The sequence below is a fragment of the Trichomonas vaginalis genome, chromosome VI (genome assembly GCF_026262505.1).
Source record: "Trichomonas vaginalis G3 chromosome VI, whole genome shotgun sequence".
In the NCBI taxonomy this organism is placed as follows: Eukaryota; Parabasalia; order Trichomonadida; family Trichomonadidae; genus Trichomonas; species Trichomonas vaginalis.
In genome coordinates, this window is record NC_067208.1 from 1,207,572 (window position 1) to 1,230,409 (window position 22,838).

Consider the following 22,838-nt stretch of genomic DNA (forward strand, 5'->3'; position numbering starts at 1 on the left):
AAATATCAAGTTCATTTTTACTTAGAAAGAATGTTATCCTAGCAAATTAAGCAAAATTATATTCTAATTATTGGAAATAAAATTTATCCTAATAGAGATTTATTAATAACATCAAATACATGTATTCTTTATAATCATTAACCAGTAATAAATATCTTCGATAAGCAAATATTATTCAATATTTATAAGGATCTCATAAATCTTTCTGGAATTTATATATTCATTTAAAAAGTAATAATTTCTCAACAATACATGTCTCCTATCCCCGATAAAAGATCAATAATAAATATTGAAATGCTGATCCGAAACTTTTATCTCAGTTTTGATTTTGCCAAAAGATTACACATTCTATACTGAGCAATTCCTTCTATGAAAAGATATTAACAAAATCAACCTAGAACTAAAAATCTAATGAATCTAAGTGAAAAAGAAAAAACTTAGAACCATGGTATTCGAACTACATTCCTTCAGCCTACCAGTTTATTCCACTAAGCTAAATCTGACACGTAAACTTTTTTTAAAACTTTTCATATATGATCTTTCTCCACCCGGACTTAATTTAGCTAATTTCGCATTCCAGAGGAGGTTTACTAATATAAATATACTCTATTGACAAAACCGAAACCAATCCTCTATTTCACATTCGCATAAAGTCTTCTGCTCCGCTAATTATTTTTAAAATCGACATTTTTTTGAAATTTTTCGAAAATCAAACTTAAAATTCAATGCGTTTTTCAACATCTCAAAAACCAGCAGACAGATTCAAAAAAATATCAGCCATTTGTTTTAGAATCCTCTAATGACCCTATAGCCAAAATTAGAAGCAAATCGGAATTGGGAACCCTAGTTTTACTACCTTTGATCAATTTTGATTCATATTCTCTAAAGTCCTAATGATTTATATACTCGTTGCCAGCTTATTGTATTTAAGATCGATTATTCGTATAACTTCAATTATAAACGCCGAATAATTTAGACTTTTCATTTTCATTCGAGAGTTAATGGCACAGTTGGCCATTTTGATTTTATACACCTTTCAATTTCAGTAGTGACCATAAAATTGATGTTCTGGTTAGTTTGTCAATTGATTTCATTGGCTCATTATAAACTTTCAATTAATTCGCAAAGTACTGTATTTATTTTTGATAAAAACAAGCTTCCTATATGAAATATCAACTTTTCAAAGTGATGAAAAATTTCATTTTTTGAGATCATGTTTGGTCGATAGTTTGACATCAAAATTTATCTAATAATACTCTATAGATCTTAAATATCAATAAATAAAATCATGTCAATTTTTAAATAAAAAAAAGCAGTTCTTTTTGATGAATACAAACCTTCCTCATCTTGTTTATGACAATATGAAAGTGCAACAACTAAGTGACATAACACTTCCAGAAAGCCTTCAACCTTATGAAGACGCTGCAACATTTATTTGGAGCCAACTTGATGAAGAAACAGAAATAAAATTAATTGAATTGATTGATAACAAAAAAGTTTCATTGGATTTCGTATTAAAAACGATTTATCGTGCAAGCACAAAGAATCCAAAGCATGTGAATCTCCTTTCAGATCTTTATTCCAAGATTTCCATTAGATATGATTCACCAATTATTTGGACACCTCCTTTAGTTCCACCAGAAAACAGATCTAAAAAAATATATGAAGATGATCAATTATTCAACCTAGTTGCCTATGATAGACTTGAAGAATTCAAAGAGTTTATTTCAAAATCTCCTTTTGATGTCAATCAGACAAACATCGATTTATCACTCATCGAATGTGCATGCAAATATGGATCTGTTGATATCTTTAGATACTTATTGATGAATGGAGGCAAAATAGATGATACTCTTCCTAAGTATGCTGTTGAAGGAGGTTCTTCTGAAATCATTTCTCTCCTTAGACAAAAAGATTGTAAATTTGGTGACTGTATAAGAATCGCTGTTATCAATCATCATAACGACATTGTTGATTGGATCATCACTCATTATGATTTCACTGCTTTAACAGTTGCAGAATGCTTGATGTGATGCAATTTCACAGCTGCAATTTTCTTCATTGAAAATGGTTTTGATGCCAATCAAATTTTCTGGTCAAGATATAAAACATTCAATGAAACTAATCCAATCATGTGTGCTGTTGACTTATGCTCTATCGAATTAGTTAAGTACTTGGCTGAAAATGGTGGTGATGTTAATTTCACATTTGTTCTTTTTGCAATTTATGGAAAATTTGTAGAAATTCTTTTTAAAACTCATTATCCAGTTCATTATTTTTATTCATGGAGTTCTATTTTGAATTCATTATGTTCATTATTCCAAACTCATTGGATTCAACTTCTTTTTCATAGAATTCTTTTTATTTATTCATAAGAAATGCGCTCTTATTGTTGCTATCCAGAACAAGTACCTTGATATTGTTAAATATCTCATTGATAAAGGTGCTGACGCTGATATTATGTTAATTTTACTTCTTTTTCATCAGATTCAATTTTAATTTCTTGTATTCTTTATAATTGTTAATGATATTTTCATTCTCATCATGGAATTCTTTATAAATCTCATTTTATTCTTTATATTTCCATGAAATTCTAAATATTCTCTCATACAATTCAATTTTAATATTCATAACAGTTCATTATCGATTGCAGTTGAAAATCGTTCAATGGATATCGTAAAAGTCCTTGTTGAACATGGTGTCGATGTTAATGCAGTCTTAATTCTTTGAATTTTTATGGAATTCAAATTAATTTTATCATTTTAATCAATAATTCATCAGGTTCATCTTAATTGAATAACATTCATGTTGTATTCACCTAATTCATTCTAAAATCATTTCATTCGTTATAATTTTAAGATATTCTATTTCTAATTTATGAAGGAATTCTTTATTTTATTGTAATATTCTTTATCAAATCATTATATTCACTTTGTGTAAATGGAATTCATTTTATTTAGAAGGAATTCACATTATTTTAATGCAATTCAATATTATTTTATGAAAAATGTCCTTTATCTATTGCAATTGAAAACGGATCAATAGATATTGCACAATATCTTATTGAACATGGAGCAGATGTAAATATCATTCTAATTCTTCATTAATTTTTAGAAATCTTTCATTATATCATGAATTCTTTAAAATCCAATTACATTCAATTTATATTTATGAAATTCATTTTAAGCATAAAGTATTCATTATCTAATAATGACATTTTATATCAAATCATTTAATTTATTTTTATTCCATGGCGTTTTATATTTCCTTAAGGAATTCTACCTGAGATCATTATATTCTTTTATTTCAAATGAGATTTACCTTTGATTTTTAAATGCCCTCTTTCAATGGCAATTGATAAGAATTCATTAGAATTAGTTAAACTTCTTGTTGAAAACGGAGCAAATGTTAATAACTACTTCGTTCTTCTTTTCTTTACAACATTCTTCATTTCTAAATTGGATTCATTTCTTATTCAAAGAATTTTTTATTGCATTCATGGAGTTCATTATTAAAAATCCAAAATCTTATCATTTTGAATGATCGGAAATTTTTTTGTCACTTTTATTCAATAAGAATTCCTTACTTCACATGCTTTACTCGGCTGTTCAAGAAGCTGAATCCACTCTAGTGAACATGCTTGAAACAAATATAATCGTGCCGAGTAGGTATAAGATTTTGATTGACAATATCAAAAAATATATCAACTCATTTCCACAGTTATCAGCAATATACAATATATGTGAATGCCCAAATCTTCAATTAAATCCGAAAACTAAGTTGGTTTTATATAATTACTTAAAAACAATGAATTATTCGATTCCTTTTGACACCTATTCATTCATCGATGATCTCATTAAAGCACCAACTCTTTATCAGCAACTCGATATAATTCTCACAAGCTATACTTTTGATTTCTCTCCATTTGCTGAAGATACAGTATTAAACGAGTTTTATAAATTATTCGTTCGGCTACAGAACAACGGATACAAATTATCATTAACCTCGAACACTAGTCTTAGAAACGCATTTTCATCTCGCGAAATAATTTTAATAATTAAAGAAAACGACATTTACGGCTATATTACTAAGGATACAAACAATAACCATTATCCAAAAACTGTCAGTCCAGTTCAATTTCTTAATGAAATCATGAATGAATTCAAAATTGAAGATTCACTTCAAAATTTAGTCAATGACACAACAAAACTACGATCCATGGATGACAATGTTTATAATATCATTGCCTGGACTATATTTTACCAGAAACCTTTACCGAAACAACTTACAAATCCAATTTCTGATTTCATATCTAAAATTACGGAAGAAATTCAATTTTTACATATGCACAATATCAAGTTTTTCATCGATGTGTTTAATATCGTCTATTCTACCTCAATTAAAGAAAAAACAACTGATTTAAATTATATTATAAAATTAATTGAAAAAGATGATAGTTTATTAGAAGGATATGAGCATATTTCGAAATATTATGTCATACACATCATTAAATGGTACTTAGAATACAAAACAAGGATGCTTTATTCAATTGATTTTTTATATTTAGACAAAATCAATCCAGATTTATTTATTAAACCAAACATGATTAATAGCAGTGAATATAGTCCATCTTATTTAATTGATATTGTTAATTATTCTTATGTCATGTATTTAATTGATAAATCAAAAGAAGGAAGAACAATTTATCTCTATGATTTGTTCCTTTTCGTTGATGGTTGTGATAAATACATTGAAGAAATCTTGAGAAATAATAGAGAAACTTATGATTTAATTCAAAGAAATGCAACTTTACAACTTTTGTCAAAAATTTCAAGAAAATTTGACATTTTGACACCTGACAACTTTACAAAACTTATTAACAATCATAACAAAGAAATGTCTAATGTTTTGAAAGAATTATTGAGTAATTTCCAAGCGAATTTAGAGATAAAAATTCCAAAAATTGATCCGAAATTGTTTTATGAATTTGTTGACAAACAATTTCCTTTTATTCGAAAGAATGACAGATTACCAATCAAATTAACATCATGTACTGATTATTACGAGTTCCTTACAAGAGTATTGACTAGTGCTTTCATTCCTGATTTGCCTAAACTGAAGAAGTTTTGTAATGATTTGGATAACAATCAAAAAATTCCAAGATTTAATGTAAATTCAAAAGAAATTCAACAAATTTTGTCTCTTTATCTTCCTTATGAATTAATTGATCAAAGCATCAGACAATTTGCATATTTGGATGGGACAAGAATTCCTTTTGCTTGTATTTTTATTAATTTCATCAATCCAAAACAAGAAAATCAAACAAAACAAGAGAATTATCCAAAAGAAGATGAAATTACTTTTATCGAAGAAAAAATCCCTAAAAAACAACAAAAGAAACCAGAAATTCTTCAAAAACAACAAGAAGAAAAACTCGAAATCTCTAAAATGAAACAAGAAACAATTGAATTTGTTGAAGAAAAAATTAATAAAAATCTTCAAAAACATGATGAAATTTCTAAAAAACAAGAAAAAGAAAAGAATAAAATTTCTAAAAAGAAACAAGGAAATAATAAATTGAATGAAGAAAAAACTTCCAAAGTTCAAGAAAAAGTTAAGAATGAAGTTGTTGAAAAAAGTGAAATTTCTAAAAAGAAACAAGAAAATCTTGTAAAACCTGTGAATAATACATTGGCTGAAGAAAAAACTTCCAAAAATGAAATTGTTGAAGAAAAACTTTCTAAAAAACAACAGAAGAAACTAGAAAAACAAAAATTTGCTGTATATATTCCATCAAAAACAAACACAATTACAAACACAAATTCAAATTCAATTACAAACACAAATTCGAGTTTAAATTCATCTGTTGATTTAAAGAAAGAATTTTCTGATTTGTTTGTTTCGTTTATGGATTATTTACCAAAAGTTTTAGAGAAAACTAGCATTGATATGAATCATGTACCATATGTCAAGGAAGAATTCTTTAATTTGATGAAAGATGTATCAAAACATTTGGTTTATGAAGGAGAAACAAAAGAATGTTCTTTACTTTTCGTTAAATCTGTTACATTGAAAGTTTTGAACAAATATTCAAGAAAATTCTTCGAATTCAAGAAAAGTAATGATTTCTTTTTGTTCCAGATAAAGAATCTTGATGAATATGATAAATACGAAATAACTAGAGGAACTCCAGAAGTTGTAACAATCAAATACTTATCAAATGCAACAAAATTACCAACTGTTTCATTTGATAAATTAAAATCTGTTTGTAACGAAATCATCAAAACACAGAAACCAATCGAAACTGAAACTCAAAATAAAAAGGATCAGAAAATGGATTTCAAACCATACATTGGAACAACAACTCCAAATTCAAATCCAAATCAAGAAAAACAAAATTATAAACCATATGTTCCAAACCAAGAAATTAAACAAAATAATGAAACAAATTCATCAAAACAATCCAATACTATATCTCAAGTTCCAAATCAATATCTTGTTTCTAATCAACAAACTTGCAAACCATATGTAGCAGCAAATCAAAGTAATGCAATAAATCAAGAAAACAAACAAATTACTTCATCAAATCAAAACTACAAATCATTTATTGGAACAAATCAACAGAATGAAACAAATCAATTAAATCAATCTTATAAACCATATATTGGATCATCTAATACTCCAACACAATCAATAAAACAAGATCCTACATCAGATGTATCCAATCAATCTTATAAACTATATATTGGATCAAGTCAAATGAATGAAACAAATTCATCAAGTCAGAATTACGAACCAAATATTGGAACAAATACAATGAATCAAATGAATGAAGCAAATACATTAAATCAAGTTTCAAATCAGAATTACAAGCCTTATGTTGGGACAAGTTCATCAAATGTTTCCAAACAAGAATTTAAACCATATGTTGGAAGTAATGTAAAATTGGAGATGAATCCAATTAATTTTGAAGTTTTGAATGATCATACACTTTTCATTACAGAAATCGAAGGAAAATTAGTTAGTAATTTCAGTCAAATCATGATTAAATTCCCTGAATTTACATCATTCCAAGTTTCTCCATTGAACATCAAAATCAAAACAGATCTAAATAATTTAAACGTAAAATTAGAAACACAATTCCAAATTTCTGTTTCTCAACAAAATAATTTCATTGTTTTAACAATACTTACACAGTTTTTACCAATAGGAACATCACAATTAAATGGAACATTGATTGTCAATAACAATATATTTCCTTTCCTTTTTATTTTGACGAAACTACAAGATTTTGTTTACATCCAAATCAAAGGAGAATCAATAATTCCTGATAGTCAACACAACTGTCCAAAACTAATCAAGAAACTAATTTTGTCTGAAACACCAATCAAAGTTGAAACATATAATTCTTTGTTCCAAAAAATTGAACACAAAATCATCAGTGGTTCAAATCAAAATTCAATAGTTTATGATGAAAAATCCAAAGAAAGTTTAGTTTTTCCAGAATCAAAACTTGATTTTATGACTGTTCATTTATCATTTTACCAATTGTATTCTAATTTTTTGATGGAATACGATGTTTTCAAACGCCCAATTTATTTCTATTATTATGATTTTTTGCAAAAGAAATTTGTTACTCCTGATACTATTTTTGTTGGAAATCTTGGTTTCAGACATTATTTTTATATCAATACTTTCTTTGAAGATGATAAAGCTGATCTTCAAGTAGACATTAATATCAAAAATGACAAAGATTTGTTGTTTATCAAGAATTTTTCAAGAAAAGATTATCTCTTTTATATTGATTTGTTGTTGAACAAATATACTACGAAAACAGTAGAAATTGAATTTGTTTTATCTTCTAAATTAACGAAAACAGTTTTAAAGAGATATACTGTTAAAGCAGTTCCAGCAATTATATCATTTGATATCAAAGGAGACCAAGTATGCGCTAAATGGTCAGATGAAAGATTAAATGAAACAACAATACAATATTTTGTTGAGAAAACAAAGAAATGGTATATTTTTGCTGCGAACAAATATGTTCGTATTCCTGAATACAAGTTCATTGTTATTAGTCCTTATTGTTATAATTGGATATCATTTAGAGAAAAGAATATTGAAACATATATTGATTTCAAGTTCAAAAACATTTTCCCTGATAATGTTACTAATTTTTGTTATTTCTGTATAACAAATGACAATAAATCTAAAGTTGTCATGCCATCGAATTATGACAAAAACACAACGAAAATTTTGGTTTCAAGATTATGTGACGAACCATATAATCCTAATGAAACTAGTGAATTATGGAATAATGTTTGGGTTCCTTTATCTGAAGACATAAGATATGTCAAAGAAATTCTTAATCTTCTTTCATTTGAAGATGTTTTTAATGCTGTTAAACATCTTTTGAATTTCATTCATCACGCGAATCCAAGATTGAATGAAATGAAAACGAAGAATCAGATAATTGATTATGTTTTTGGTTTGTTTAAATCAAGGATTGAAGCTCTTGAAATGACAAAGTATCAATTGAGATTGCCAATGAAGATTGACTTTCTTTTCAAGACACAAGATTTCTTGGTTAAAGATTATATTGTTGATTACGAGCAAGTTCATGAATTTCAAAATAACTGTGAAGAAACAGAAATGAAATTCAGAACAAAACAAAAAGAATTTGTTAATTCAGATGTAAATGATAATGATACAGTTCAACTTTCATCGACAACAATTGGAATCATGAAAGGAGACATCATAAAACCTGTTTCGCCTCGTTTTGAATTTAATTTTGGAAATTGCATCTATTCTTTAGAAAAAGATATTGATTTACCAAATGAAACAAATTGGGAATATTTGACGACAATTTGTAAGAAGTTTTATTTTGTTTTGAATTCATTTTATCAAGAACATCGTAAAGAAAGAGTTCCGGATAATTTGAGACGAATTTATGGAGGATTAGAATTCGCAAGGAAATTACCAAATTGTCCTTTGAATTTCTCATTTTTCTTTGACCTTTTGAAGACTAAATTTGGTGAAGGAAAAAGTAATGATGAAAATGAATTTTTTAACAAATTCATTGATTTACCTAAAGCTCCATTAGATCAAGCATCTCAAAACTATTATAATCAAATCAACGTTAACCAGTTTAATTTCCAACAAAATCAATATCAACCAGCACGATTTGATTTTGGATTCAATCAACAAAACTATTCCTACCAACAACAATTTTCACAACAACAATATCCCTCTCAGCAACAAAATCAATATAATCAACAAGGAAATTATCAACAACAAAGTCAATTTTCTCAGCAACAACAAGTTCAACAACAACAGCAACAGAACCAAAACTACGAAGGAATGTTTGGATTCCCAAGTTCGGAAAATAATTTTTATATTTAGAATAAAGTATATTATATATTTTTATTATAATTATTTCTATCTTTTTCCCCTAAAAAGAGAAAATTTAAATGGTTTTTCTTTAAAGTATATTGATCTGAACTGAATCATATATATACTTGGTTGACTCAGCTTTCAAAATATGATCATTTGACCCAAAAATGATCTTTTCTAGATATAACTTTTATTTATCTCTAATTATTTTATGATAATGATAGATGCATCTACGCAAGAATTAATCTATTATCAATGATAATGCTGCTGTTCAGCCCCTCAATAGTAAAAGTTTCAAGACATCTCTCATAAGGAACGTTTTATTATATCAATATAACAAATGATTCACCAATGATGTCATTTCTACAAAAGTGAAATTGATTTTGTTTTTAATGTTCATATCCTGATTATTGAATAATAAAGGATATAAATCACAAAGAGATCCGTAATAATAATTGATATGGATATAATTGGACGTCTTATTATTATTTTCTGTAGCAATTGCACTATTATTATTAGATGTGAAGTTATCATAGAACGAATTTTTAATAGTGATCTGAGAAAATTCGTCGTGAAGATATAAATATTTCCCTTTTCCAGGATCTCCTAATATTGAACATCTATTTAATGTCAATTCACCTCTTATATTTATAATTCCATAATCAAATTTCTCTTGAAAATTCTTCAAAATATTACAATATTCAATTAGATATTTATATGCATGATCTAGAGAAATTATTCTTGATTCTGAAGCATTATTGCTCTCAATTGTAGTATAATTGAATTTCTCGAAATTTGGAGAAGCGACCGATAATGCAGTATCCATGTAAGCAACATTTTTACTCATATTTGTAGATGAAAACTTGACCCTGCCATAAAAATTATAGAAAAGGTTTGATACTCTTGAAACACCACAATTGCATGCAGAACTTTCATCCACATAATTTAAACGATCTGTTGATTCTTCTTTCAACCAGCAACTTGAGTGATGTCCATAAAAATAGGCATGACATTTCATGGAACAAAATCTATGTTGGACAATAGAGCAATCACAATTGTCAGTGCTCACATTTCCAAAAGCCGAACTGCAATTATCAAAGAAACATTCAGAATGCATAATTTTTTTATATTCAATTTTTTCTAAATAAATTATAGAATCAGTATAATCCTGAAACATGCAATGGAATATGAATAACTCATCATTTGAAAGAGAAAAATTCGGATTCATCAGATTATGCACAGCATTTGAGCAATCCCCTTCAAAATATATGTTCCAGGCATCATTTGGGGCATTATCATTATGGATTATACGTAAAATGCTGATTTTATCCGATTGTAAAAACAAATGGGCAAATAAAAATTTTGTCACTTTTTCGGATTCATAAAATAATGTAATCGAGGTCGTTTTCAATTGTTGAACTACAAGATTCAAAGTGACAATTCATACAGTAATATTTTAATTTTCTGGTTATTACTTGATTTTCACTATTTACTTTAAAAATTTGTTTTTATTTTGATTATAACGCAAAAGGCAGCAGCACATTTATAAGTGATAAATTTTGATTCAAATGGTCTTGAATGGAAGAAAGCTATGACACTCATCCAATATTCAGTAAATAAATACATACCCCTCTTCTTCTAAGTGGGTGTTTAACATTTATCCATATTTTGCTTTTGGTGTTGTTTTGTTCAATAAAACATTAAATTCAAAAAAAATAGGAGATATGAAGATTATATAGTAGGCTTGCTATAACTCTTTCATTCCTAAAAATCTTCAATATATTCATGAAAATCTTAATCATTGATTAGAATGATTATTACCAGTCAGATAACGAGATTATGACATCCTTATTCAATTAACTAATTCACATTTTGTTTATCTTGAAAATTTTGATTAATTGCAATTCGTTTTCTATGAGTTTGAAATTATGAGGCTGATTCACTAATTTGAAGTCTCATTATGAGCCAAAGATGATTCATCTTAGTAAATTGTGTTAAATTGATTTAAGATATATCTCGAAATGAATGATAGTCTGATTATCCTTTAAAATTCACGATAATCTTCAAAACAAGCTTCTTGGAAATATTTTCCTAAATATTATGAAGTATTTACATTACACGTGATAGTGTTATCATGTTTGTATGAACGAATAATAAATGAATTTATGAATCCAAAAACAATCTTTATTTAAAAGATGGACAATAATCATGATAATCAATAGTTTTTTTTTCAAATAAATAGCACTAAATATATTCTTTTCAGGATGTCGTGATTTCATTTAAATGTTTTGTGGGGAGGGTGAATTTTGATAACTTTAGTGGTAAATTTTGATAAAACTCTTTGTCTCCTATTGATTTCCTATTTAACATAAATATCTTAAATAAGTGAGTATATTTGAAGCTTTAAATTTTACTATAAAAATTCAAATATAAAAATGTAAAATAATATCTATAATTTTTTCCGAGATATTATTTGTGTGAATTTACCACTAGAGCCCACATGAATTGGCCTATTGAAGCATACAGAATATTTAACTATAAAATTCAATAAGAATTGATGAAATTACTATATTATTCATATAATGTCTTTGTCGAGTATAGAACATTAAAAAATATAATTGAGTGTCATTTTAAAATGAAATTTTGATTTTACTTTAAATACAAAGTAAATAAAGATGATGTTACAAAACTATTCTGATCATGTATGTATTGAGTAAATAAGTTACATCTTATAAAGTATTCAATTATGGACATGAGAGTTTGTGAAGAGAATTGTGTCAAATTCTTAAAAAAATGCATTCAACTTTAAAACATATAAATGATGTCTCATAATATGAAATTCACGAGCCGTATTGTGAGCTTTACAAAATTTGCAAGACAAATCTTGTTTCGCTCACAATCTGACTTGTGAATTTCATATTATGAGCCAAATTGAAAACTGTTTCTCACTCCATTCAATTTTTCTGTTTCTTTCAATTTTTGTGACAGAAAATAATCGTTCATTGATTGAAACAAGACATCTGACTTATTCTGTAAGAGATTATTTTTTGTCGCATATTTGCGCATATTATGACACTTTTTCTGACATTTTTCTATAAATTGAGAGCAAAAGTATTCAAAATTTTGTCAAAATATGCGCAAAATTGAGAACTGCGCATATTATGACACACAATTATTTTTGTCCGTTAATGGAAACAAAATCTCTATGCATTGCTTTTCTTCATGTCTTTCGCCTAAAGGTATGTTTAAAACAATATGTATGAGATACGTATTATAAAAGATTTGAAAAACTCACATATTATTATCAAATTTTCAAATTTTTATCGAGAAAATATTGAAATCAAGACGAAAAAATATTGTTCATAACAAAATATTATAAAGATCTAGCATCTACAAGAGTTTCAAAGAAAAACAACCAACTTAAATTTTCTACTTCAAAAATAAGAACATCTTTCAAGTGTGACAAGCAAAAAAAGAATACATACGAATAGTTCAATTTGAAATGAATGATATGTTTATGTATAAGCTAGATTTACCTACATTCGATAATTGCTAAACGTTCATAACTTTGCGAGATATTAAAGAGAATTTATCGCTATTTACGTTATTTTCGACAATATATCAATATACGGCGATTGTTAAGTGAGTAACTGAGGAAAAAATAAAAGATTTGATTAATCTGAAGATCAAAAGAAGATAACAAGAGAAAAATATGAATAAATAAATGAATAATGAATAGAAAAAAGAAAGAAGAACATTGAAGATGATTAAATGAAGTTATTATAGGAAAATTAAAAAATATTACTAAAATTAAAGATATCTGACATGTTTACATATCTAATAATAATATATTTGTCATTTAAATCTATTTTGAATCATAGTAAACTATGATTGTTGTATGATTTAAAAGAATCTCTAAATTTGCTTACTAAAATTAAAGATATCTGACATGTTTACATATCTAATAATAATATATTTGTCATTTAAATATATTTTGAATCATAGTAAACTATGATTGTCGTATGATTTAAAAGAATCTCTAAATATCAAGTCAATTTCTTATAAAATTGTTATCCATCTCTTACATTTTTTCATAATTACTACCTATATTATCAATCTCAACGATGACAATATCTTGTTATCAATATATTAAATTTAATTTATAAAATTCTTTTGTCTCATACTCGATTTTACTATATTAATACTATCGCATCGTAATATTTCTAATTTCATTGTTATTCATCGTTTCATCATCTTTTAACTATTTTAATTACATCGTTTTTCATTAATTCTTTTTCTAATTAACAAATTAAATAATTATTAATAAATAAGGTTTTCACTTTTTTAAATCTGAAAATTACTTTTTTATGAAATTAACAATTAGATATCAAAAGAATGTAATTCTACTTCATTCTAACCAAGATGTTCATTGTTTAAGTTTATACCTTTATATAGCAAGGAAATTCAATCTGAATTTATATTCTTTTGTTATTAAATATAAAAGAAGGGAATTTCATTCAGTTGATATAATTAAATGTTTCAATGATATTGATTTAAAGGTTGTAAATGTTGATCCATCCACAGATGTTTTCAATTTGCCATTTTTTGATATGTATCAATTAAAAATTAGTAAATCACAAGAATATAATTCATTAACATCAATGGGATTCGACAAAAATGTTGCAAAAATAGCACTTATTATAACGAAAAGTAATTTACAAGCAGCATTAAAAATTTTAAACTTTAATTTTGATCAAAAATCGGAGGATGAGTCAGAAGAGGAGGAATCCAAAGAAAATGGAACAGAATGTAAGAAAATGGAATCGGAAAGTAAAGATGCTACTATAGATGTTGCTGATAATGATAATGGTGATACAAAATCAATGGAAGATAAATGGCCATTAGGATATTCTGATGAATCACCATCATCATTGGCAGAATTGAAAAATACGGAATGCCAAATATTAAAATTTATTGAAAAACATTCGTCGGAAAACAGTCAAAAACAATCTGAACAAGAAGAACCATTTAATGAATTTGAGTTTGAAAATGAAAGTTGTAATAATATATTACAAAATAAAGATAGGAATCAAGAAAGAAGATTACAATCCATTGAAAGAAATCAAAATTTGACAAATCAAGAAAGAAGTTTACAATCCATTGAAAGAAATCAAAATTTGACAAATCAAGAAAGAAGTTTACAATCCATTGAAAGAAATCAAAATTTGACAAATCAAGAAAGAAGTTTACAATCCATTGAAAGAAATCAAAATTTGACAAATCAAGAAAGAAGTTTACAATCCATTGAAAGAAATCAAAATTTGACAAATCAAGAAAGAAGTTTACAATCCATTGAAAGAAATCAAAATTTGACAAATCAAGAAAGAAGTTTACAATCCATTGAAAGAAATCAAAATTTGACAAATCAAGAAAGAAGTTTACAATCCATTGAAAGAAATCAAAATTTGACAAATCAAGAAAGAAGTTTACAATCCATTGAAAGAAATCAAAATTTGACAAATCAAGAAAGAAGTTTACAATCCATTGAAAGAAATCAAAATTTGACAAATCAAGAAAGAAGTTTACAATCCATTGAAAAATCAAAATTTGACAAATCAAGAAAGAAGTTTACAATCCATTGAAAGAAATCAAAATTTGACAAATCAAGAAAGAAGTTTACAATCCATTGAAAGAAATCAAAATTTGACAAATCAAGAAAGAAGTTTACAATCCATTGAAAGAAATCAAAATTTGACAAATCAAGAAAGAAGTTTACAATCCATTGAAAGAAATCAAAATTTGACAAATCAAGAAAGAAGTTTACAATCCATTGAAAGAAATCAAAATTTGACAAATCAAGAAAGAAGTTTACAATCCATTGAAAGAAATCAAAATTTGACAAATCAAGAAAGAAGTTTACAATCCATTGAAAGAAATCAAAATTTGACAAATCAAGAAAGAAGTTTACAATCCATTGAAAGAAATCAAAATTTGACAAATCAAGAAAGAAGTTTACAATCCATTGAAAGAAATCAAAATTTGACAAATCAAGAAAGAAGTTTACAATCCATTGAAAGAAATCAAAATTTGACAAATCAAGAAAGAAGTTTACAATCCATTGAAAGAAATCAAAATTTGACAAATCAAGAAAGAAGTTTACAATCCATTGAAAGAAATCAAAATTTGACAAATCAAGAAAGAAGTTTACAATCCATTGAAAGAAATCAAAATTTGACAAATCAAGAAAGAAGTTTACAATCCATTGAAAGAAATCAAAATTTGACAAATCAAGAAAGAAGTTTACAATCCATTGAAAGAAATCAAAATTTGACAAATCAAGAAAGAAGTTTACAATCCATTGAAAGAAATCAAAATTTGACAAATCAAGAAAGAAGTTTACAATCCATTGAAAGAAATCAAAATTTGACAAATCCAGAAAGAAGTTTACAATCCATTGAAAGAAATCAAAATTTGACAAATCAAGAAAGAAGTTTACAATCCATTGAAAGAAATCAAAATTTGACAAATCCAGAAAGAAGTTTACAATCCATTGAAAGAAATCAAAATTTGACAAATCAAGAAAGAAGTTTACAATCCATTGAAAGAAATCAAAATTTGACAAATCAAGAAAGAAGTTTACAATCCATTGAAAGAAATCAAAATTTGACAAATCAAGAAAGAAGTTTACAATCCATTGAAAGAAATCAAAATTTGACAAATCAAGAAAGAAGTTTACAATCCATTGAAAGAAATCAAAATTTGACAAATCAAGAAAGAAGTTTACAATCCATTGAAAGAAATCAAAATTTGACAAATCAAGAAAGAAGTTTACAATCCATTGAAAGAAATCAAAATTTGACAAATCCAGAAAGAAGTTTACAATCCATTGAAAGAAATCAAAATTTGACAAATCAAGAAAGAAGTTTACAATCCATTGAAAGAAATCAAAATTTGACAAATCAGAAAGAAGTTTACAATCCATTGAAAGAAATCAAAATTTGACAAATCAAGAAAGAAGTTTACAATCCATTGAAAGAAATCAAAATTTGATAAATCTTCATGGAAATGTTCAAATTTCACCTTCTCGTTCTAAAAGAATTAATCGAACGGCAATTTTTAGGATACCTTCAAATCCTCCAACTTCTGCAAATCAGAGTTCCGTACAAAGGATTGTTTCTAATCCTCCAATTGCTGCAAATCAGAGTTCCGTACAAAGGATTGTTTCTAATCATCCAACTGTAGATAGTACAGTTCCATTGCCATCACTTTCAAACATTACTCATTTTACTGATAATCTTCCCATTGATGATCGACTCAATTCAAACATTCTAATTCAAAATGCATTTCAATATCAAAAAACTAAATCAAAAGTCCAAAAAGCTGCCATTACAGAAGATACATGCAAACAATGTGTTCCTAATTATATTATCATGAATCAAGATGAGCAAGACAAATGTAAAATAAGAATAAAAAACATTCTAAGAACATATCATACTTTTCAAATATCTGATTCAGATAAATTGAAATATCAAAGTGTTATATATCCAGAAGGGATCCCTATTCGCTTTCAAATATATTATTCAAAAATTGATCGATTGGAAATTGTTTATTATTGCGCCAAAAAGAAAAGATGTTCTTATTCTCAACTTGTTACATTGTTCCCAGCAAATACAGGCAAAAAAGCTGAAGTTTGTGAAATTAATCCTCCACATCGATGTCCAAAACATACAAAATCTCAATTATTGATGGTACTAACCAAAATAAATTAGAACTTGAGAGTGAGATACAAAATTTCATTCAGGTTAATCCTATTGTTTCATTAAGTCAGGTAATAGCATTTGCAAATCAGCTTGTGTTGGAATATAACGAATCTCACGATGATATTATTGAAATATCGTCTGATGTTATCAGAAGGTTGTACCAGGAAATTAAACCAAAAATGAAAATGAACGAAGATGAGTTGATTAAAAAATTACTTGAACATTATAACAATCAAAATTTCTATATTACAAAAATTTATTCCAATATTGATGATTCTAAGTTTTACTTTTTTGGATTGCCTTTATTCATTAATCGTGCACGAACTTTAAAACATTTGTTCATAGATGGTACATTCAAAGTGGTACCAATAAATCTCTCAAATGGTCAATTATTGAATTTCTTGGTATTTGATAATGCTACAAATTTATATCTCCTTTTCTACATGTTTTGATGACGGGAAGAAGTGCTGATGATTATAATACTGTTTTCAATATGATGTTAACACATGAACAGATTAAAATTGGTCTTAATCAATTTTCCATCATCACAACAGATTTTGAAGCAGCTTTGATGAACTCTATCAAAGAAAAGATCAGCAAAGAGACAGTTCTTACTGGATGCATATTTCATTACATTGCTGCGCTTGTAAAGAACTTTAAGAAGTTGTGCAATCAAGATGATCATGCATCCAAATCTTTATTAAAATTATTATGTGGGTGCCCATTCGTTCCTAATTCAGTTTTTAAACTTATCTGTTCCAAGTTAGAATTAATTAAAGATACTTTAAAATTTGCCGCTTATTTCCTTCGCACATGGAAATATAAATACGAAGAAATAAATAAAATGAATGTGAAGGATATGTTTTTTTCGAATAATGGCGTGGAATCATTTAACAAGGTACTGAACTCACACATAATATATCCACATCCAACAATTTTCCATATGATATATACTTTACTTCAAGTTGATACAGTAATCGCTCATAGATATTTAACCAATCAACGAAACCAGTATGATCATAAAAAATCGTACTATATCTCGTTAACTAAAATTAATGAAGAATTATTTACTTTTGAAAGAAATTTTAATCTCGAAATTTCAGAAATACCAAAAGAAGAAATTGACAAATACAAAAATCAATTTCATCCAGGAGATATTGATTATCGTGATATTGAAATTGAGAAATTTATGAACAGGAATGATTCAGAGATAAATGATTCAATTAAAATAAACTTAGAAAATGATGAAGATGGAAAAATCACAGAATTTACATTAAATGAATCAGATGTATTCAATTGAAATATTTTTAAATGTTATAAATATTGTGTTTATTGAACAATTGTTAAAGTGTTTTTAGAATTTAATATATGGAAAGAATAGATGGAAACATTGAATGTTAAGTTATAAATTAAATTTAATATATTGATAACAAGATATTGTCATCGTTGAGATTGATAATATAGGTAGTAATTATGAAAAAATGTAAGAGATGGATAACAATTTTATAAGAAATTGACTTGATATTTAGAGATTCTTTTAAATCATACGACAATCATAGTTTACTATGATTCAAATAGATTTAAATGACAAATATATTATTATTAGATATGTAAACATGTCAGATATCTTTAATTTTAGTAATATTTTTTAATTTTCCTATAATAACTTCATTTAATCATCTTCAATTTCTTCTTTCTTTTTTCTATTCATTATTCATTTATTTATTCATATTTTTCTCTTGTTATCTTCTTTTGATCTTCAGATTAATCAAATCTTTTATTTTTTCCTCAGTTACTCACTTAACAATCGCCGTATATTGATATATTGTCGAAAATAACGTAAATAGCGATAAATTCTCTTTAATATCTCGCAAAGTTATGAACGTTTAGCAATTATCGAATGTAGGTAAATCTAGCTTATACATAAACATATCATTCATTTCAAATTGAACTATTCGTATGTATTCTTTTTTTGCTTGTCACACTTGAAAGATGTTCTTATTTTTGAAGTAGAAAATTTAAGTTGGTTGTTTTTCTTTGAAACTCTTGTAGATGCTAGATCTTTATAATATTTTGTTATGAACAATATTTTTTCGTCTTGATTTCAATATTTTCTCGATAAAAATTTGAAAATTTGATAATAATATGTGAGTTTTTCAAATCTTTTATAATACGTATCTCATACATATTGTTTTAAACATACCTTTAGGCGAAAGACATGAAGAAAAGCAATGCATAGAGATTTTGTTTCCATTAACGGACAAAAATAATTGTGTGTCATAATATGCGCAGTTCTCAATTTTGCGCATATTTTGACAAAATTTTGAATACTTTTGCTCTCAATTTATAGAAAAATGTCAGAAAAGTGTCATAATATGCGCAAATATGCGACAAAAAATAATCTCATTCTGTAATATAAAAATATTGTGAATATTTTTCAAAAAAAATCACTTTTGTATTTGGATGAGAGCAATGTCACCCTCGATGAATAGAAATTCGATTCTTATTATGATTTTAGGTCTTTTGGCACCTGGGATGATACTTGTTTTATTGTTATTGGTCTCTGATATCGATTTTTCAGGTTATATGTTATCCTCTAACTCATCAATGTATGACATTCCAAAAGATATACCAAGAGAAGCCATTGAAAATCCATCAAAAACATTTTATTTTCCAATTATTTCAGACACTAAAACAAATCTGCTTTATGACAGAAGTTTTCCGAGAATTCCAGCCGATAAAGAAAAGGCCGAAGCTGTTAAAGAAGCTTTTATGCATGCATGGACTCCTTATAGGAAGTATTGTTGGGGACAAGATGAATTTGTTCCTCATTCAAGAAGTTGCTCCAACACATTACATGCAGGACTAACGATTGTTGATTCCCTTTCAACATTATATATTATGAATCTAACAGAAGAATTCAAAGCCGCTCGTGATTATATAGCAAATGATTTTAAGCCTTCTGGATCATGGTCTTTATTTGAATTCCTCATAAGATTTGTTGGTGGCTTCGTATCAACATATCAATTGACTGGCGACGAAATATTCTTGAAAAGAGCTGTTGAATGTGCTGATGCTGTTTATCCTCTCATGGAGGGAGGAATCTTTGGAGGCGGTATTGCCTTATCTTATTTTGGTGGTAAGCTTACTGCCAGAAGAACTTCAAATGGTGGCACAAGTCTTGTTGATACTTCAACATATCAATTAGAGTTCATTGCTCTATCAATGGTAACAGGGGATCCAAAATACATTAATCTTGCTATGAAAACATACAATATTATTTGGCGAAATACAGCAGGTCATGGATTAATAAGCGACCCATACTCCTCTGGTGGCCAATTACACGTTGGAGGAGGTACAGACTCTTACTTCGAGTATATTATCAAGATCTATGTAATGACCCGTGGCTACGCGAAAATTTTCTTGAATAAATATCTAGAAATTGCAAGAGATATCAAAGAAAAGCTCATAATTCATTCAGGAAAGAGTAATTATACAGGCCTTGGTATTAGTTATGGAGGAGGCCGAGCATCTCCGAGACAAGAGCATCTTGCAACATTTGCAGGTGGAATGTTAGCTGTAGGAACGGTAAAAGATAATCCAGGTGCAGCGGAAGATCTAAAACTAGCAGATGAATTGGCCACTGGTTACTATTATTCATATGCATCAACGCAAACAGGTGTTGGACCAGAATTCATGGATTTCGTTCAATCTAAAGACCGAGACTTCAGAGCCAGTGATCCTACTTACAAACTTAGACCAGAATCTGTCGAATCTGAATGTGTAATGTTCAGATTCACTGGATTGCCTAAATTTAGAGATTATTCATGGAAGATGTTCCAAGCAATTAACACGTACGCAAGGAAGGAAAATGGTTTTGCTTGGATCCATAACGTTGAATCAAAGGATAAATACTCAAGTACAGCGCAAGACTCTTATTTCCTTGCTGAGACTTTGAAATACCTGTACTTAACCTTCAGTGATACAAGTTTAATTTCTCCAGCAGAATGGGTATTTAATACTGAAGGGCATCCACTCAAAATATTCACAGATGAAGAAGCCAAGAAGTGGGCACCATTTTTGACTGGTTCTTCAATCAAATCAATTCTTAACTCTTATATCAATCATTAATATTAAATAAAACATCTATGATGTAAAATTAATAAACTTATTCCTGGAATTAGAAACAATGAGCAATTGCATTTGTGGCAAAAATAGATGTCTCCAATATCTTGTAATCCGAGGAAAATCCCAAATTTAAAATATTCTTCCTATTCCAAGATCTTCCAAGATTGAGTTTCCATTTGATATTAATGGATCTAACATATACATAGCTCATTTGAAAAAATCTTCAAAATATTACATTTTTCTTAATGATATTCGTTTTCATCTTCATTGTTCATCCGATAATTCTAAGCATTATTTCTTTCAATAGTAGAATAATTTGGTCTCTCGGATCTTTGAGTTCTGACGTTTTTGTTTATAAATGCAAAAAAAATTAAAAAGTTAACTTTAGAAGAAGCATAACTTTTATGAGACACATCATTATAAAAATTTCTGCACATGCTTAGGTTATTAAATTAGTAAAAAATACTCTCGATTGTTTGTCCAATCTGGACAATAAAAAAAATATGTCACTTTTTAGGTCAAAGCACTTTTTTCCCATTGAGTGCCCATATAAAGGATTTTATGTGTAGTCATCTTGATATTGTATCATATTGACCAAGGTGACTAAATGGTGGTTGTTAAATGATCCTTGTGTTCAAAAAATTAAGAGGTTGTCAAATTAGAGTTGTTACAACTTCTTTGAGTAGGGGTAATTTTAGCTAAAAGCGGCACGCCTGTAAAAAGTAACACGCCTGTGAAGGGTGTGATTACCGATCGGTAATTTCGACAGTTTAGAATTTAAAATTTTTTATGGAACTGTTGCGAGTTTCATAAAGAATTTAAGGAATATAAGCAAAGATTTGAATCAAAATCTTAGACCTAAGCCGCTCGATTCGCTCGCGGCTTCCGCGAATTACAGATCAGCAAAGATTTGAATCAAAATCTTCGAACTAAGCCGATCGCTTCGCTCGCGGCTTTCTTTATTATTTTAAATTTGCATATTTCCATCAAAAGTTCATAAGGTAAAAAATTTCGTTTATTTTTACTAAGAAAAAAAAGGTTTTTGATAATAAATTTATTTTATTTCGAAAAAGTAGCAATAATCGTAAAAGGGTATTGATAGGCTTGCTAAAGTAACTAATTTTAGCTGTCAAATACTTTTGTATTTTGAAGTAAATTAGTATAAATTTGTTTTTACTTTTATTTCGAAAAAGTAGCAATAATCGTAAAAGGGTATTGATAGGCTTGCTAAAGTAACTAATTTTAGCTGTCAAATACTTTTGTATTTTGAAGTAAATTAGTATAAATTTGTTTTTACTTTTATTTCGAAAAAGTAGCAATAATCGTAAAAGGGTATTGATAGGCGAGTAGGGGTAATTTTAGCTAAAAGTGACACGCCTGTAAAAAGTAACACGCCTGTGAAGGGTGTGATTACCGATCGGTAATTTCGACAGTTTAGAATTTAAAATTTTTTATGGAACTGTTGCGAGTTTCATAAAGAATTTAAGGAATATAAGCAAAGATTTGAATCAAAATCTTAGACCTAAGCCGCTCGATTCGCTCGCGGCTTCCGCGAAT

At 27.4% G+C, this 22,838-nt stretch overlaps 4 protein-coding genes across 4 annotated transcripts, besides 4 other annotated features; all 4 read left to right on the top strand.

Annotated features, from left to right (window-relative positions):
* Nucleotides 1-1,324: 1,324 nt before the first annotated feature.
* On the top strand, nucleotides 1,325-2,033 carry TVAGG3_0783640 (spectrin binding; the record flags this gene model as incomplete). The annotated part of the gene is made up of 1 exon (XM_001311281.1): nucleotides 1,326-2,033. One exon carries the CDS (start codon nucleotides 1,326-1,328, stop codon nucleotides 2,031-2,033), a length of 708 nt encoding a protein of 235 aa, XP_001311282.1.
* Nucleotides 2,034-3,517: 1,484 nt separating this feature from the next.
* On the top strand, nucleotides 3,518-9,412 carry TVAGG3_0783650 (uncharacterized protein; the record flags this gene model as incomplete). Its single annotated transcript, XM_001311280.1, has 1 exon — nucleotides 3,592-9,402. One exon carries the CDS (start codon nucleotides 3,592-3,594, stop codon nucleotides 9,400-9,402), a length of 5,811 nt encoding a protein of 1,936 aa, XP_001311281.1.
* A 2,299-nt stretch (nucleotides 9,413-11,711) lies between these two features.
* Nucleotides 11,712-11,857: a mobile genetic element.
* Nucleotides 11,858-12,429: 572 nt separating this feature from the next.
* Nucleotides 12,430-19,558: a mobile genetic element.
* Nucleotides 14,004-14,448, top strand: TVAGG3_0783680 (UBA-like family; the record flags this gene model as incomplete). The annotated part of the gene is made up of 1 exon (XM_051246448.1): nucleotides 14,004-14,448. A coding segment is annotated over one exon (445 nt), but the record flags the coding sequence as incomplete, so codon positions are not given.
* A 139-nt stretch (nucleotides 19,559-19,697) lies between the features above and the next one.
* Nucleotides 19,698-21,709, top strand: TVAGG3_0783690 (mannosyl-oligosaccharide alpha-1,2-mannosidase-related family; the record flags this gene model as incomplete). Its single annotated transcript, XM_001311277.2, has 1 exon — nucleotides 19,740-21,284. The coding sequence occupies one exon, from the start codon at nucleotides 19,740-19,742 to the stop codon at nucleotides 21,282-21,284; it is 1,545 nt and encodes a 514-aa protein (XP_001311278.2).
* Nucleotides 21,710-21,961: 252 nt separating this feature from the next.
* Nucleotides 21,962-22,625: a mobile genetic element.
* Nucleotides 22,626-22,838: part of a mobile genetic element that runs on past the window's edge.